The 18,838-nt window shown below is 47.4% G+C and overlaps 1 protein-coding gene across 1 annotated transcript; it reads right to left on the bottom strand.

Moving 5' to 3' along the window:
• Positions 1 to 297: 297 nt before the first annotated feature.
• Positions 298 to 17,369, bottom strand: ARL8B (ADP ribosylation factor like GTPase 8B). The gene is made up of 7 exons (XM_041460237.1): positions 17,054 to 17,369; positions 8,553 to 8,633; positions 7,900 to 7,973; positions 7,412 to 7,505; positions 6,751 to 6,818; positions 6,450 to 6,520; positions 298 to 5,053 (listed from the first exon to the last, which is right to left on the bottom strand). The coding sequence occupies exons 1-7, from the start codon at positions 17,174 to 17,176 to the stop codon at positions 5,004 to 5,006; spliced, it is 561 nt and encodes a 186-aa protein (XP_041316171.1). The 5' UTR covers positions 17,177 to 17,369; the 3' UTR covers positions 298 to 5,003.
• Between the last annotated feature and the right edge of the window lie 1,469 nt (positions 17,370 to 18,838).

Below are 18,838 nucleotides of genomic sequence, written 5' to 3' on the forward strand. Positions count from 1 at the left end.
ACCACAACTTTTTCTTCCTCTATTGATGTGTTTGCTCTGCTTGTTGAATAATATGGTTCAGGAACTTTAACCCAATAGTTATTTTCAGAGAGAAGCACAAATGAGACCAACCAATGCTTCCAGAACAGAAATAATCAGGAATGGGAATTTCACAGCCTGGCCTTTCAAAGTTGCCCCCACTGAGCACAAGTCACTCTCCACATGAAGTTACGTAGTTAAATTAGGTAATGAGGGTTCTTAGATATTTCTAACAATAATAAATCAGCTATCCTACTACAGATGAATATGCAAAAAAAGTGGTTTTCAACAACACTTTATTGAAGCACTTCAAAATTATCACAATGATACATGTTGCCTTTAACAGAATAAAACCTGTCATGTCATAATTAAAAGGCACTAATCCTGGCACAAAGGTCTACTTACCCACCTTCCACTGGGAGGGAAATAAAAACATCAAGTATTTCACTTCTCCTTTCACAGAGTATGTGCAAAGCCCCTGTGAGTGCCATTCTGTGTTTGCCACTGGAGTGACAGGCAAGAGCAAAGCCCTGTTTCACCAAGACACGCTGAACAGCCAGCAGCTGCAGCCCCAAAGCAGCAGAGCACTCTCAAGGGTCATGGTCTGGTGAGACAAGTTGTTCTGCACTCACATTTTGGGAACTAAAGCCCTGAAGCTCAGGCACTCACACATTACTTCTCCTTTAACACGATTCACTGTCTGTGTCAGCTTAGAAACACAGCTGAATCTCCTGTTCTGACCCCTTTTTGGGATGCACACTGTCAGGTCAGTGCAGGAGCAAGGCAGGGGAGCAGTGCTGGGCATGCAGGGGGAGCACAGTTCCTGCACAAAGCAAACCAGGACATGCCACTGCACAGCCACAAACGACAAAGGGAACCTCAGGGAGTCCAAAGCTTGATAATCCTGCTAAGCCATACCTCAGGCTATTACAGATCCCTGCACAACACTCCTAGATTCAACAGACAGACTGTTTAAGGCATTTTCTTTGGCCTTTACTTCCACCAGAAAGTGAAGATTATGCAGTTTGATATGCCAGCACCCAAAATCTTTCCAACCTGTTTCCATCAAGAAGCAAAAATAAAACATAAATCATTGAGGAACTGGATTATTGGTTCCACAGATGATGGAACAGCTCCACATCTGTGCATCTTTCCTGCTGCCAAGTGGTGGGACAGAGCTGCTCTGGGTGATGGGAACTCCCCTGCTCTGCAACTGCACTTCAAGGAACCACCACCCACACTGGAGCTGGGAGGACAGGGACACTCCAAGGAAACTCTCCTGCAGCAGAGCTGTGGGGACAAGCACAACCACTGCTCATCTCATCACTGCTGCTCCAGAACTTGCACTGAACAGAGCCACCAGCAAGTGCTGAGAGCTGATTTAAAGCCCAGGACAGCACACAGTGCCCACACCCCACCAGCATCAGAGGGAGGACTGCTGTCCAGCTTCCAGGTATTCACCACCACGCTCAGTCTGCCTTTGCACAAGAGCTGCTTTTCTTAACATGCCAACAGTCAAGACCTACATCAGGGGAGTTTCAGGACTGTGTGACATAAGTATGACTATATTGATGTCAAATGCAATAACTTATGAAACTAAAATGCATCCCCAAAAGCAATTTTTGTGAAGAGAATGGGAAATGTCATCAGCCTCTTTTTACTGTCCATGCTCACTACAGAGCCTGAGACAAGTAATCATGGTGAGATTACATTTCTAGAACACAGCTGCAGCATCCAAGTTCTGCAAGCACCACTGCTAATGCCTGTGCTAGGCTCCACACCTTCATCAGGCCAGAAAAGATTTAACCTTGGACATAAAGTGCCAGATGAGTATTGTTTTCAGTCCAAGGCTGAGAAGGTGTTGAGAAGGAAACAATTCCTCCCCTTTTCAAAGAAAAGCTCCCTGGGAAGTTACTCAAGCCCAGAAACAGAACCAGTGCAGCCACTCTGAGGTGTCCTTCCTGCCACAGGAGTAACCAAGGGCATGTGGCAGAGCAGTACCACAACAGCTGTGAAACCCAGCTGGGGGCATTTGGGGAGTATTGCAAACGTACCTTTTAGAGAACACACATCATGGGGGCTCCTGTGTCTCTCCCTGCTATTTACACCTAGAAACAGAAACTGCTACTGAAATAGCACATCAAGCAAAGAGCTGTGGGCCAGGTCATACCACAGCTGATTTACTGAATGACTGGTACTGCTATCACACCAACCAGGCTGACAAGGCTTAGTGCACTAACACTGCTTTCAGATTTGTCTCCAGAGACACTTCACTTTGACTATGAACTGCAGGGAGCTTGTTTTGCATGCAGGAAGCTCCCAAAGAAATATGCACAAATCTTTAACAGGTCACTAGTCCTTCCCACCAGCTGAGTTACATTTGAAGGATGCTCAAAGACCTGCACTCAGGACTAAAAACTAACCTGATACAGCTCAATAAGTCTGAAAGCTTACATGGAGACAAGCCTGAAACAAGACATCCAATTCCTTACCATTGATTGGAAGATGCTGACAGACAGTCCTATTAATTAATCAGTGTCCTAAGAGAAATTAATACAACAAAAACCTTTGGGAAGAACAGTCAGTGAAACTTCTGATTAAAATCACAGCAAAGATTTGTTCAAGACCTCAGTCAACAAAAGCCTCACTTTCCACTGAGATAAGAATCCTTCTGCTTTAATTGGCAGTGAATGATCAGGCACTGCAAGATCTGACACTTGGGTAGAAAAACAAAGGTTTTACTCTAGGCTCGACACAAGAACCAAGATTGCAAACACATCCATTTCTCTCCTGAAAACTGAGCTCCAGAAGGCTGCCCCTGCTTCAGACCCTGCAGCTGACCAGTGCTTTTCACACACATCAAAAAGCCCTGCAATCTGCTCAGACTGACTGTCCGAGCTTGCTCAGGTAAGGTGAGCAAGCCCCAGGCCTCAAAGGTAGTTTTGTGAGCATTTCACTGGAATAGCTGAACCACACACTATAAATCAGCTCAGGTATTTACCAATCCTTCTTCCCCCACTGGAATCTTTGGCAGAGGAAACAGACATCCCATTGTGTTTTTCCATGATTTCAGCCACATCAACTCAAGTCAGGCAGTTAAGTGTCAATACAACCCTCAAAACATAAGTTTATTGAATAAAGCTGAAGAGCAGTAAACCAACATATGCATCCACCTAAATAAAAAAAAATCACGTATTTACAAAGTTCAGTAATTGTATAAGTTGTTCACATGCAGAGAGTAATGCACAGGTTAACAATTGGTAGTGTTTGGATGCCATAAATGCTGAAAGCAGTGAAGTAGATAAACACCAAACACATCAAGTTTAGCTATAGGCCAGTTAACTAAACAGTGACCTGGTCCCCCACAAAGATTCACACATTCTAGTTTAGTTTCCTTATGATAGGCACAAGCAAGTTTGCTAAATAAAAGCAACTGTAGCAGTTCTGGTGAACTCGGGACTACAGTAGCAAGTTAATACACCCTCTCCTCTACAGCACCAGAGTATGGATTAATTGAAACCATGCTTCAGAGAACTGAAAGGGGACAAAAAGTTCAAATGTAACTTCAGGCTGAAGGCAGGCAGCTGTAGTGTGTGTGCAGCAGTGCCAGAGCTGGGACAGGACAGTAAGGCCATGGCAGTCTGCATTAACACTGGCTGGTCAGAACGGAGGGGACAGCACTGCTCCCAGCCCGGGGCCCTGGGACGCAAACCACGAGGAGGTGAGGAGTCACACACGGTGTGAGGCAACACGAGAGCTGCACCATGGATCTGCACACACGAGTAGCTACACTGACACTGCTGGATGAACAAACCAGTCTCAACAAGGCTGTCCCTTTAAATACGCTGAAGTCACTGAGAAAGTAAAGCTACAGAAACGTTACAGTCTTGAGTTTATACACACTTCCCTAAGCTGCAGGAGCTAGTCAAGAGACAGATCAATTCATTGGCTCTCTTGTGCTTTGACACAGCAAAACATTTCATTGCATCTGACAGGCTTTGCACATGGTTACATCGAGAAAGCAGGCGGGTCTAGAGTTGTCACAATAGCCCAGGTATTCCATAGCACCAGGTGAAACTGTGCCCAGCCATTCCAGGAGCAGGAGACACTGACAATTACACACAGATTGTGCTAAAGGTCAACAACTGCCTCGATACAAGAGCATCAGTAATTTGGGTGTCATGCAGCTGCTCAGAATGCATGTTCTGGTTTCAGAGAGAGACCACGAGTTATCTGGAGATAGAAAAATGTATTTGAACACAGCCTGATGTTCCTAGCGAATTGTTTTCATGCTGGAATACTCCAATTTTTGAAAGTTTGACAGAACAGTCCATTCCCATCCCCCACATAAATGTTAAACAGAAGCAACAGAATGATTTTAAACAGATGACTTTCCTAATTCATCAGGAGAGTTTTCTTTTTCCAGTGACAGGATCTCAGCTGTAGATTAGTGATGCTGATCTATGCCTTGTGCTCCCCTCTGCAAACAGTTTCCATTTCTCTGCTTACATACACACATCACATGCATCTGTGAGATCAATCAGTATCCCACAATTCACGCTTAAATGTTTTCTAACTACTGTATGTGGCATCTTACAGAATCTTAATGCTGTCAAGCATCAGCATCTTCAAGCCACTAAACACTAGAAATAAAACACTTGCTGAAAATCATATAAAAACCTGGCCCTGAAAAACCAGAACAGAGTGTACCATCGTAGTTAACATGGTAGAGATATTTCTTTAAAAAGCCCCCCCACGACCCTCCCACCACAGATGGTTGTAAAATAAATATTTGTGCTGACTTTATCATGACAACTCTAGTTGTTTTGTGACAGAATAGGAATACAAGTCTTCAGCAGTGCACATGAGAAATGAACCGTGAAAAGGCAGATTCTTGATACAGGATTTTTGGGTAGTATCTCATTATGGAGGGAAGTGGACAATTGAGATTATGGCCAACTGGTACTGGAGATTCCAGGAAGACTTCAGCTTCTTCTAGATTTTGAATGCTGAATAAGCCACTGAAGCGTGATATCTACAGGGAGAGAGAAGAGAAGTTCCACATTCAAGTGTCTGTATTGGAGTAAGTGGCAAGGCTTTGGTATTCCAGTGTCCCAAACACAGGACAGGAATATCCCAGCCCTTCTCTAGAGGATGGCCCAGGGCAGATGAACACAACGATTTTCTGGATGTTTGCTGTCCATGCTTTGATCCTGTAACTTAACTTGAACTGTTAAGCATCCTTTAGGTAACAATGACAGGCACTGCCCCACACATCCTGGCTCCTCAGTTCAGCCCATTTCTGGGAAAAAGATATTCCTTCATGGGACACTTCACCAATAATTAGTTTTAGATCAGCACTGCTCTGTTCAGCCAGCCTGCAGCTCCTCCCCTGATGAGAACAAGGCTGGTTTAGCCCTGTGGTACAAGGCATCGTGCTCCTCCCTGCCTGCAAGAGGCTCTCCTCAGGAAGGTTCCCTTCCAGCCAGGAGCCTCAGTGGTGCTCAGCTGTGCTGGCAGCCTTGTGTGGATCTCCACAGAAGGGGGTCTCTGCTTCCATCCAGCATGTCTGAACATTTAACTGATGCTAAGGTGACAGGGGCTTCTTGGAAGCCACAACTGTTCCACAGACTATTCAGTTTTCCTAGAAAGAAGCTTTTTTCCCTATAAAGCCATCCTGGTATCCTTTAGAGTTTCTCCTGGGAGCATCACCCTGAAGTTTCCTTATCAGCAAACTCCTGTTACCCTGGCAATGCACCAGTGTTAATCCCATGGCAGCCAAGGAAGGCATCAGGAGAAGGGTGGAAAGTGTTGTTAAATTCTGTTTTCACTCAGCTGAGATGACTTAGTTTACTCACAAAGCTTATGGCAAATACCAGAGATTACAGGACATGGTTTCTGCTTTGAACTCCACAAGTTTCTGAAGCATTTGATGTCTCTGCCAGAAGAAAGGCACTGTTTGGCTGCAGGGGACTGCAGATGGCACAACACAAACTGCTCTGACAACACAGCAAGGAAAGGTGATTATTGCAAGGGAAATAATCTTGGGGAATAAACTTGAGGAAAAAGTTGCTGCAAGTATTTGGCATCCTGACCAAGTGAGACAGAGGTGAGAGCACCTGACAGAAGTATAAAATCCTTCAGGCCAAGATAATGGACTAGAGTCAGCTCTTTCCTGCAAACTGACTGAAGAAGGGAGCACATTTCACAGGGACTGGCATTTTTTGGTAACTACAACCCCTAAAACTTTAACACCAGTCAGGCTTCCTCACTGCCATCAGGAGTTACACTGAATTAAACCCATGCACTCATACACTGGTCTTTGATTTGTTCCTGGCTTCCTGAAGACATGAAGTTTAAGAACTTAAAATCCCCCCAATCCATCCTCTGACAGCACTTCATAATTCTCAGTGTTTTGGGTTAATAGTTACCTATATTATCTTTCTCTTTGCAAGAAATTGAGTAGCAGCAGATTTCTCTGTCCTGAATAGCAGCAAGATTCCTAGGAAAGAGAGAACATGTCAGCACACATTTCACTGACACAAGGGCTCTTGATGTCAATCTGAGCTGCTCCTCTTCCCCTTCCCCACACAACTTGTTCTGTACAATATTCAGTCACCTGCTGTTGCTGGGTTTTCCACTCATAAATGCAAGCTTCCTGATCTAATAACAACCCTATGTGCATGAATTTATTGAGGAAGAGAAATGTTTCTTAGCAAGGGTTAGACTTACATCTTTTCAATTAGCTGTTTCTCATCCAAAGCATTAGGAAGGTCTCTCTTATTTCCAAGTACTAGAACCTGAAATCCAGAGAAGGAAATGGTTGTTGCTTTGCTTTAAAAAATCCCAAACAGACAAAAACCCCAACCAAAACCAGAAAACAAACTTAAAGAGACTCATGAGCAGCCTGAATCTGCCTATTAAATCTAATGGAAAGAGATATGCACTGTTAAACCAGACCAAGAAAGAAGACTGACCTAGTCACAGGGAAAGAGGGGGTACAAATAAGCTGTTCTGTGCAAAGAGCAAGCAAGAGAATACATCAGCTGATAAATCTGAGAACATTTGCAGCACACTCATTGAGATTCCCCAAACTTACTCTACACTTCTGTACTACACTGTGGTTAACCTTTAGTCAATAGCACAAACTCATACTGTGGAATCCTCTAAACTACTGTTTCAATTGTATTTATTATGTTTTGTGAGCACTGAGTGAAATAAGACCACTGAAGGTCAAAAATTGATTTAAGGCACTGGGGGCAGGCATTGTCCATCTTATACTGACCAGTAAGGCTGGGCCTTATAATTCAGAGTTCAAGTTAGACATCAGAGTTGCCCAAATGATGCACCTTCCTCAGAGACATTTAATGGTGTTTAAGGTGATGTTACTTACAGGGATTCCTTGTAACTGGGGCTTATCTAGAAGATTGTGCAGCTCATTCCGAGAGGCTTCTATTTTGTCACGATCTGCAGCATCTACCATGTAGCTTTAAAGAGAATTTCAGGTTAGGTCAGTGACACTGAGCTCCTGCAGAAACATCAGTCTTTTCTTTACACTGCCAGGTTTGAGCACATTCAACAAGGTTTTCAAGCTAGGACTTCTGAGCAAAGAACTTAGTTCTTAAAAAAAAATTCTCTAAGACCAGAGCAGAAGGAAGATGCTTTGAGTTAGCACTGCCACCCAGTTCAGTCAGGGAGGAGTTAGTACTCCAGATCAGACACTGATAAAATAACCCATCCTGAGCCCTGAACTGAAGGGTGCACAAGGTCAGTGTGGTTCAGAATCACAAGGAGAACTACAGTCAGGCATGCAGGGTTAGGAAGGCTCCCAGAGAAGAGAAGCCCATGTGAAGGAAGCAGAGCTGAAGGAAGGACACTTACACAATAGCATTAACTCCTCTGCAATATCGCTCCCACATGCTCCGGAATCGGGGCTGCCCTCCTATATCCCAAATCTTAAGGCAAGGGGAGAAAGACAATTTAGCCATGCACTGTGTTTAAACATGTCAGGCAAAGATAAGACAAGAAATCACTACAGTTTTTCCTTTCTCCTTAAGCAGCTGCTTGACCCCTCCCATGTTAAAACAGGAATAATCCCTTGCACAGCTGCTCAGAGCTTAGGGCCCAAGAGCAGGAGGTGCAAACTGGAGCACCTTGCATCAGATGTAAGAACATCCCGCGTATGAAGGTTACATACTGAGCTACACAAGAAAATACAATGTATTCACTTTAAAAACCTTCCCTTAAGCAAACTGATGAGCAGGAAACAGCATCTCTGGACCTCAAACATTCAGATCTAAGCCAGACAGCATTATCACAACAGTGCTTTAACTAGTCCATGAACCTGGGAATCACACACAGATTCTCATTTCAGAAACTCCATAAATAAACATAAATGTCTTCTTAAGCTACTCGACAGATTTAGCTGAGCCTCTTCAGTGTTCTATATTTGCCTCAAGGCTGGAAGCAAAACAGAGCAAACACGTAAATTGCAAACTAGAACCTAAAGAAAACAGTCAACAATGGCAACATACCTTTATTGTAACATTACCCTTTGTAACTTTCCTCATGTTGAAGCCCACAGTAGGAATCATATCTTCACTGAATTGACCTGACTGGAAAAAAGAAAAAAGAGAAAGTTAAATTTAGTGCTTATCTGACACAACTGGTTTACACAGTAAAATATCACAACCTTTTTCTAACCATTTGCCTTCCAACTGAAGGTTTTACGGCCAAGAAGTCGTGGATGTTAAATCCATGTGTACTGGAGCTTCTGTGAAGTCAGACAACTCATTTCTTACAAGCACTGAAATAGTTTTTCAAGCCTCGAGGTAGCCAGGGGAGCAAAGCCACCTGGGAGAGTGCTTTGCACAGCTTAACAGATGGACAGGGCAAGGGGAGGAAAGAGCCATTCACCTACTTCTGCTGGAGCCAAGGCTGCATGTCGGGATCTCCCCGTTACCTGGGAGCTAGAAATATCCAGAAGGGCTCCCTCTGATGCAAGCTGCTCTCTGGCCAGCCTTTGCAGCAATAAATCACTCTTGTGGAGGAAGCCTCCTGCCCACAGGTATGGGGTGACTCCCTGAGGAGTGTTAAAAGCTGCAAAGTGGAAGGACCTGCCGGGTCAGCTTCCTGCCAGGCCAGTGTCCAACCTGTGCAGCGATGGCAAATGCAGCTCCAGAGGATCTGAGCTGGCTCCCAACATCACTCCCAGCTGGGACAGAACTGCTGCAAGAGTACTGCACTGGAGAGCTTCTCCAGTGGCAGATGTTTTACTGTCTGTAACACTTCCATCTGCAGCAGCTTGAGAGCCAAGTTCCCAACTATCTCCTGTAGCCATAACAAGAGTTTTCAACACTACTACAGATTTCTCCCTTGGCTGTTTGGCAGAAGGTGAATCAGCCACAGTGGCCATTATGAAGCTCACTACATCCATTATGTGTAATAGAACCAGACAGTCAAGCACATTTGGAAAAATTAGGGTTGATCCCAAAGCATTCAGCTGTTTAATTAGGGTTTGGTATCACAGCAGCAAAGCCTGCATCTCTCCCCTGACACTGGCCAGAGAAGTTCCCTGGGGTTCAAAGCCTTTTGGGATCTCTGAAGCAGACACAGCAACCCTGTTAGGGCCCGACTGCCCACAGGCTGCAAGGAGCAACTAAACCTGACCAGGTGGCCATGAAGGGCAACAGCTCCTGGCTTGTATCAGGAACAGTGAGGCCAGCAAGACCAGGGCTGCACGAGGAGCTTGGGTCAGACCCTGCAGCACTGCTTCAGAATCCACTCTGCCCCTTCTCACATGGCAGGGTGGGTGCCCGATGGGAATGCCAGTCCAGGAGCTGCCCATTCCTGCCCCAAATGCCAGGGCATGAGCAGCCCATTGCAGCCAGTGACCAGCACAGCTCAGAGCCCATGGTGAGCTGTGCTGCCACGCCTGGGGCAGCTCAGTTCAGCTCCTCAAACCAATCTTGCCTCTGAAGGGTCACTTGCCAGTTGCTCAAGCACCACAGCATTCCTGCCTCCACATTCCTGCCTCCACAGTCACACCCCACACCCACAGCTCCTATCCCAGCGTCTCCCAAGCACTCCCTGAGCCTCCATCTCTGCGCTGCTGAGCCTTACCCCAGATGCTGCCAACTATTCCCACTCAGATCCTTCCAGATCCTTCTCTCGAGAGCTGTTCTTATCAATAGGAACACACATTCCAGGAACCTCCTGGACTCATCACCTCCCTGCTGGGTTTATTTCCAGCAGACATGTGGGAAGCTGAGGTCCCCCATGAGAACAAGGCCTAGCCACAGTGAGACTTCTCCCAGCAGCTTAAAGAAGATTTTGGTGCCTCTTCATCCTGGGCTGGGTGGTCTAGAAGAGACCCCCACCAGGATATCTGCCTTGTTGGCCTTCCCCCTGATTCTTACCCATGAACAACCTTATCATGACCCTCATCAAGCTCTAGGCTGTCCAAACACTCCCTGTCCATCCCTGTGAGGAGATTACAGCCCTCCCTTGCAGCACTCACTGTGCCAGTCATCCCACTAACTGCAGCGTGTTCAGGACCCATTTCATGTTCTCCCACTGCTCTTCCAGGACACAGATTCCTGCAGATTGGAGCAGCACTTCATTTGCCACATCTTTAATGTAACGTTGAAATTACTGTGACCCACCACAGGGAAACTTTTACAGAATCTTCAGGAAAGCTGCTGCATCTGATTCCTTCCCAAGCGCTCTCTACCCACGCTGCACATCCCCAAACTTGTTTTGACTTGCTTAAAACCTCAAAACCTTCAAACTGCAGTCGCTCAGTTGAGTTTCAGCTGCCTGTTCTCTGCTTTGCAGAGGGACAATCCAGAGCTGACATGAACATATGGGTCAGCTGAGGTCTTCATTTGAAAGACCTTCCCCTGACATGAGTGTGGGTGTTCCTCTGTTCACTGGACCCAAAGGAAGCTATTGGAAGTCTCCTTCTCTTTTAAGACAGGTCAAAAATTGGTTAAAATGATTGTAAAGGATTTTAGCAGCAGACAGTGATCTCCTTTGATGGATTCTGCTACCACATTCAACTGCCTTGGCCCAGAAACTGTTCTCTACACTCAGAATTTAGAGGGCTTTTGTTTACTACCTCCTCAGAGGAAAAAAGCCAGGAATTCAGCTTCAACTTAGAGTATTCATATGCAAAAGCTACTCGAAGAGCAGCACAAAAGGAACATACTTTTACTAGCAGTCACTTGGTTGGAATCAGCCTTCCCTCCCAGAGCAGAGTACTCGGTGCTATCACTGTGTGCTCACAATAAGATGCTTCCTCCTGAAACACCAGCTTTAAAACAAGTTTGATATGCACAGCAATATTTTCAATTCCCGATGGGAAAGCCTTTGGCTGTTGTCACACACGGCAGCACTGCTCGAACACTCATCAAGGACAGCAGGAGTAGCTGCTGACAGATCCAGCAATGCCTTTTCAGCAGTGGTGCCCACTCCAGCAGGCAGACCCTGACCTCCCCACAGGACTCCTGGAAGGGCAGGAGCTGTCCCAGCAGGGATTCTGCTGGAAGCCTCAGCCCCGAGGTCACACAGACCACACAGCACCAGCACAAACCGAAGGTCACCAAACAAAGTTAACTCCAAGCCGTGTGGGAGATAAGGGCCAGGGAGACTAAACAGCCAATTTCAGAGGCCACATGCACAAAGAACCCCCAGGACTAATCCTTCAGCCTCCTGGTTTAAGAGATGCTCCCTTCACAGCTCCTGGAGAACCCAAACAGGAGATTTAAGTGCAGCATGAACCCACTTGCCCAGATGAGTACTTATGGTGGATAAGGATTACTCAGAGCAGCAAAACTGCACCCAGACTGACCTAAGGGACTTTATTCCATGGATCAGTTTGGGTCCAGCTCACCTTGTACCAGTGGCAGCACTAAATCACAGACTGCAACATTTCTGAACAAGCCAGCTACAGGTACAGTTCAGTCCCCAGAGGAAAACTTAGGACAAGTCTTAACTTGCCATCCCCTGACATTCCAGAAGTGTATAAAGGATGCAAGTTTAGTCTCTTTTATAATTTAATTACTATTACAACCTTATTAAACCTACCATTTCCAGTTGTCTTGAGTCAAACCATAAACCAAACAAAACACATTTGGGTTTCTTCATCTGCCTCTCCAAAACCATAAGCTACAGTCAGAAACTCAAATTCCAAGGAGTTATGGAATGGTAGAGTGGTTTCAATTGGGAGGAACCTCAGTTCCACCTCCTGCCATGGGCAGGAGCACCTTCCACTACCCCAGCCTGCTCCAAGCCCTGTGCAGCCTGGCCTTGGACAACTCCTAGCAGACTGCAGCCCCCTAAGCAGCTTGATTCTGATTCCACAGCCTGCACAAGGACCAGAGAAGGTCAGGGCAGCCTTTAGTTTGCATCCCATAAAGCTGACATGATTCACTGCTGTTATGGGACCAATTTCTTCATACAGATTTTGTTATCGCACAGCAAAGATTGTTTTATCTTTAATCACAGTACTTTTCATCCAGCTAGATGAGATCACAAACAAGCTTAACCAACTAGGAAACAACACCACTGGAGTGTGGAATCCAGCCAGGACACTCCCAATCCACCTGAACCAGAGTATTACATTAAACCCTGCTGCTCATCCCAAGAAATTTCTTTCTTTTCACGCTAAGAAAAAATGCTGTATGTCTCCAAAATGTCTTCTTCAAAAAAATTATTTAAAAAGCAGTGCAATTTTAGCATTATATCAAGCTACCCCTACACTAAGCCTCCTCTGCAACACTCATAGCCTCAACCAAGCAGTGCCTCATAAACAGACAAATCAACTTTCTACAGTCCAGCTTCCTTCTTTAGGAAATACTTCAGTGTTCCAGCTACTTGTGATCATGATCACAAGCCTGAACTCCAGTTTAGAAACTTCAATCCCAGAAAGGCTTCCCAACAGCACTTCCAGGAATGACTCCTGCAGAAACCAAAACAGTGGTATATGACAAGAAAATACATTTTTATTTCCCCAGCCCCGAGTTTAATTGAATATTTAAAAGGACATGGACTGCTTAGCAAATATCAACCATAAAGAAGGCATATGTCTGTCTAGAAGTCAGTCATGTAAGAGCTCAGGACATTTCATGTTTCCGACAGTCAAGGAAGTGTCCTTATCCAGATGTTACCACTTACAGCTCTGCCACTGCTTACGAAGTGCTCTACAGGAATTCAGGACCAAGATGGAGAAAGGAGATTCTGATTTCAGTCACCTGTTTTAGCCCATCTAGGGTACAGCAAGCAGGGCCTCAAAGAAAGGGTCTGAGTCACCTCCTAGGAGCTTTATTAGCTAATGAAGTGATGCAATGCATTTCAAGAGACTTCTGCCATTAAGAAACACTTCAAATTTTATCAGCCTTCTCCCTCAGCCACAATGTGTATGAAGTGACAACACACAGAATTTATGGCCTACCTGGGTGGTTCAAAAGGTATTAAAACAGCAGTGGAGCTCTTTAGAGCAGTATTTTTCTGCATTTCTCTGGTGTGGCTTCTTCAAGTCAAAGTTACTTCTAACAGTCATGAGAACAAAAGGAAGTTGCAGCTCCCAGCTGGCCAAACGAATCTTTCGTTGAGAGGCACTTTAGGAATTGCCTCTCTCTAGAAACCACAGTCTCATTCCAACACTTGCCAGATATTCCAAAGTTAAAAAACCAACCACGCTAATTTAGGCTCCGACACAAATCCTAAAGAGGGACCCTATTTACCCTGTCACCACAAACAGGTTGAGTTTAGCTCTTGAACCTGATAACTGTACCAGCAAAGTCCAACTTCTTCCCACTCCTCCAGATCTCTGCTCCCTGACTAACGAGGCTTCAGTGGTCAGGCTAATGAGCTTCAGTGTTCCAGTGCCAAACACCTGCATCAAGGCTCAACCTACCAGGCATCAGGCAGAACTTCTACAGAAACCCCAGGCCATGCCACTCTTCCAATGCAATAGGCTGTGGAGGCTGCAGGAGTGCCCTGCTGCCTGGCTGCAGGAGTGAGTGCTCCTCTCCCCAGCTGCAGGGGTGCCCTGTTCCCCAGCTGCACGCCTGCTGGCCACCGGCAGGCTCAGCTCACTTGAGTCATGTTTCAGTGGTGCCACACGGCCCCAGCAGCCCCTCGTGCTCCCCACAGCAGCACAGCCACCAGCTGCTGGGCTGAGGGAACGGCCACGAGCTGCAAACACCACAAGATCCTGCAGAGGCTGTAAATAATGGGCATTTCCAGGGCTCGGCTCAGGAGCCGACAATTCCAGATGCGATCCCGGGATGACATGCAGTTTCTCTGAATAAGAGCCACAGGCCATCCACATTAGGGAAATTAGGACCAGGAAGAAATGATATCCTCCCTTGTGAGCAAGTTTACTCACATACATGGAAAACTTATGCTTAATATCTAATTAGAGACAGTGACTAATGCAGAGCCTTAGAAAAGCAGAAGCTGCATTAGCTGAATCCAGCTCTAACGAGATTTCACTGCTAACGCTGGGTTTTAAACCTCCTAATCAAACTGAACACAGGAGGGTTGGGGCTGGAAGGGACATTCAAGACCATCCAGTGCCACCCTTTCCACTGTCCCAGGCTGCTCCAAGCCCTGTCCAGCCTGGCCTTGGGCACTGCCAGGGATCCAGGGGCAGACCTAGCTGCTCTGGGCACCTGTGCCAGGACCTGCCCACCCTGTGGGGAAGGATTTATCCCTAATATCTAATCTAACCTCCCCATCTCTCAGTTCAAATCCATTCCCTTTTGTCCTCTCTCCAGGCCCTTGTTTAGCCTGATTACAAATCAAGTGTTTGTTTACACTGGAGGAATAAACATGATCAAAACCCACCACCAATCTATAATAGGATTATCCTAGAACTGGACTGTCTGCCTCTGGTGGCCTGTCCACTTCAGCAGCAGCCAGGCCTTGTACCAAGCTTCCCTGTGTAACTGGCTGAGTTTTCCCTCTAGTTCCATATGCCTGAGTTGATGGGCACAGACTACATTAGACATTTATACTGGATTAAACTCACAGCTGTCAAGACTGGCAAGAGCTCTTTGTTAGGCAGCACACAACCTTCTAAGCCACACCAAGCTCCTGGTGTGCACTCCAGCTTTTAGAGCTGTCCTACAGGACATCTTGCTGTGTCATTCCTTTCATTTCAGTTTTGAGGAATCCCAACAGCCTCATCCACCCAAACCATTAACTGGCCTGCAGAGAGCAGTTGTTCTTTCCTGCACTCATTCCCAAATACAGACTCTGAACTAAAGTCAGTCAAGGAAGCAAATAAGAAGACAGCTCTGCATGCCATGGACTGCACTGCTCTAAAAAGTGATTTTGCACTGGCAACTTATTTTGTTTAAACCAATAACACAGACCTGGGCAAACCCCCTCCCTCTGTTTTTCTGTGCAAAGACTCCCCAGATTTCCTAATTAAAAACTTCAGAAACGTGACCTGATGCTTCCAAACTAAACCAGCCAAGGAGGCTGTGTCAGCATGCTCACCAGCTTCCTCCTTCCCCGGGGTTTTGCAAGGCTCCCTGAACGGCACTCACTCAGATAAATGCCTGGGTGTGATCCTAACATGTGGTTGAAACCTTGCAAGATTCAACCCCCGCAGAGGAGGCTGGAAACAGACTCCAGCTTTACTTAGGGAAACTTCTCCCACTGGAGACAGCTTAGATGGACTCGGCTGATGTGCAGCTACTACAGCTCTGACTGCTGCACACACCTGCAGGGAGTTCCACAGGTAACTCCCCAAACTCATCATGCTGTTGCTACCATACAGAAGCAAAGTATTTTTTTGTCAAGTGCCATCACCAGGACTCCAGAGGATGAGAAGCCTGCAGAGAGCCCCCAGCTGCAGAAACACTCCAAGCAGTACCAGCTCAGCAGCCACAGATCGAGGCTGTACAATTTCAGATCTCCATTTCTACAAATCCAAGCCCAGATGTACTGGCAGAGTGTGAAAGAAAAGGCTCCTGGCATTCCTGGGTCACTCCAGCAACTTTTAGCTGCCAGCTAGTCAGAGAAGTTACCTGTCATGAAGTAACCCATTTTGCATGATTATCAGGAAGCCCACTGAGTGCTCACACCTGAGCTGCAGGAGGGCTTGCTTATGGTTTGCCAGGCTGTTTGTCAGTGTGCAGGATGATGCATAACTGCAAGAGAATGAAAGCCCTTTTCCCAGCCACTAACTCGCTCAACTGGCACTTAAATAAATACATTCTTACAAGTATTCCACGGTGCTAAGGACACAGCTTCAAAAACCAAGAGACAAGCTGGAGCTGTGCTCACTCTAAAGCAGGAGATATCAGCTTTCTCATTCTAGGTCACTCACACTCCCTGAAAAACCAAAAGATACCCTGGTTGCCCATTTCAGGAGCTCCCAAAGTCCAGCTTGTCTCCTGGAATGTTTTCCATCACATACATCAGCAGAGCAGGACACTGATGAAGCTGAACGCGCCATTTAGGCAAAGCCATTCTTTATCTCGTTCAACAATGGAAAAGCTTCGTGTAGGAGTATTCCCACACCCTTCCTTTACCTGCTCCAGGCACAGCACCAGATCAGCAGGCCCCAGTGCAGCAGTTTGCTGCTGATGGGCTTGTGCTTGTGAGCTGTACTTCTTAGCTAAGTTGTACCTTAAAAGAAAGGAGATTATTTGATATGGGTTTCAGCAATCGATAAGCAAGTATTTGAGAGGAGAACCGTGAGTAGGTGATGACACTTAAATGATTTAGGACTACTGAAAAGCAATCAGAGGGAGGCGGCAGCCGATGACACACAATGTTATCTCCCAATCTGCTAACAGAGCCCCGCCACACCGACACTCTGACCGAAAGGCGCCTTCAGAGCCTGCTGCGGGCCGAGCCCTGCTGTGGCATCGGTGTCCCCGCGGGTTCCACCAGCACACAAAGGTTCACGGAGGCTCGGCAGCCCCGGGGCTCAGCCGTTCTTCCCCAGCGAGGGCCCACTGCTGCTCCCCGCGGCCCGGCCCCGCTCCATCCCCACGGCCCCCGCCCCGCTCACCGCGATGACGTTGACGAAGGTGGTCTTGCCCGAGTACTGCAGCCCCACCAGGGTCAGCTCCATCTCCTCTTTCCAGAAGAGCGAGCGGAACCAGTCGAGCAGCCGGGACAGCAGCGCCAGCATCGTGGCGGCGGGCGGGCGGGCCGGGGGCGCTGCGGGTTGGGCCGGGCGATGGCTCCGGCGGGCCGGGACGCTGCGGGCCGGGCTGTGCCGGTCTGTGCCGTGCCGAGCTGTGCCGGGCGCTGCTCTCGGCCGCTCCGGGACACCCGCGCTCGTCCGGGCCCGGCTCCCCCCGCCGCCCTCACGTGACGCCGCGGTCACCCGGCCCGGCCGGCCCCGCCCCGCCGCGCAGCGCTCCCTGGCGGCCGGAGGACCCGCGGCGGGAGAGGGCGGGGCGGGGCAGGGCCGCCATGTTGGGTGTGGTGAGGAGGGGGGTGACACCCCTGATCCCGCCATGTTGGGTGTGGTGAGGAGGGCTGTGTCCCCCTGAACCGCCATGGAGCGGGGCAGGCAGTGGTGACACCCCTGAGCCCTCCATGGAGCAGGCTGTGCCCTGCCCTGTCCATCACAGGCTCCATTAGGTTGGGGAAGACCCCCGAGGTCATGGAGTCCAACACCACCGTGTCACCATGTCACCACGGACACCTTGTCCTCAGACACCTCCAGGGCTGGGGACTCCACCACCACCCTGGGCAGCCCCTTCCAGCACCTGAGCACCTTCCCATGAAGAAATTCCCCGTGATGCCAAACCTGAGCGTCCCCTGGCACAGATTCCATCTGTGCCCTCTCCTCCTTGCCCGCTGCGGTGGGATGGGGTGAAGGGTGCCAGCCCTCACCCCTCATGTTGTGCCACCGCTGCGGCGCCATGAGGGCCCCTCAGGGCCACCCACAAACCCAATCCCAGCTTGCAGAGGAATAAGGATCAAAAAACTTCAACTGCAATACTTCCAGTTAGCCCAAGTACGTTTTAAGCAAGTGAAATACAAAACCTTTTGTGTGCTTGCAGAACTTCCAAAAGCGAAGGGCCAGCCCACTTCGCCTCGTTATTCCCAGTTACCCTCACAACCAGGTGCTCTCCAGAAGTTCCTGCCTTTTGCATGGACTTTGATAAACTTTCTGCTTGAGCCCAATAAACTATGCGTAGATAAGTAGTATATAAGCAGATAACACTGACCAAACCACTCTATTAGTGCATTTATCACAACTTATTGAGGTCACTTTAGTTTCCAGCAGGAAGCACTTCTGAGTGGAGTTGAAGGAGTAGCATGCATTGCATGGACTTTTGGGTGATTTACCAGGGTTCTTGCCACTGTAACTGGGTTTTTTTTCAATTCCCAGTCAAAGTAAGCCCAAATTCACAAATTTTATGGCTCCAGCTCTCTGGGGAGTCACACAGTGGCTTGTGCACTGTGAGGCCAGGCAGGAACAAATACAGATGTAACAAAAAAAAAAAATCACAAGGAACCTACAGGATGCTGGAGGAATATTGCCTGTTCCCCTGAAGCACAGTCTTTTTCCTCAGGATTTCTTATGATGTTGCAGTAAAACTTTCATGACTCAGATTAAGGGCAATTAATGGATATTAAGCAGGATTTGTTGGTTGCCAGGAGGTTGGAAAAGAGCTACTGTTGTGCACCTGGCTGCAATGGCTCTCAAATTGTGTTACAAATATTAGAGGGCTAAGAAAACACATGAAGAATGGATTGGGCTGCTGGATACGAACCAGAGATTACATGCTGTGTCTGGGATTCCTGCAGAGGATTCTCCTTCTCCACTGCTGGCAGA

The sequence above is a fragment of the Pyrgilauda ruficollis genome, unplaced genomic scaffold (assembly GCF_017590135.1).
Source record: "Pyrgilauda ruficollis isolate IOZ18807 unplaced genomic scaffold, ASM1759013v1 scaffold10, whole genome shotgun sequence".
Taxonomy (NCBI): Eukaryota; Metazoa; Chordata; class Aves; order Passeriformes; family Passeridae; genus Pyrgilauda; species Pyrgilauda ruficollis.

What these genes read in the sequence shown, in the direction of transcription:
- ARL8B (XM_041460237.1), bottom strand. Translation starts at nt 17,176, where the DNA reads ATGCTGGCGCTGCTGTCCCGGCTGCTCGACTGGTTCCGCTCGCTCTTC. An exon ending in CCCAGTTACAAGGAATCCCT is followed by an intron (nt 6,819 to 7,411) that starts GTAAGTAACATC and finishes TCTGGATTTCAG; the next exon opens with GTTCTAGTACTTGGAAATAA. An exon ending in AAACAGCTAATTGAAAAGAT is followed by an intron (nt 6,521 to 6,750) that starts GTAAGTCTAACC and finishes TCTCTTTCCTAG; the next exon opens with GAATCTTGCTGCTATTCAGG.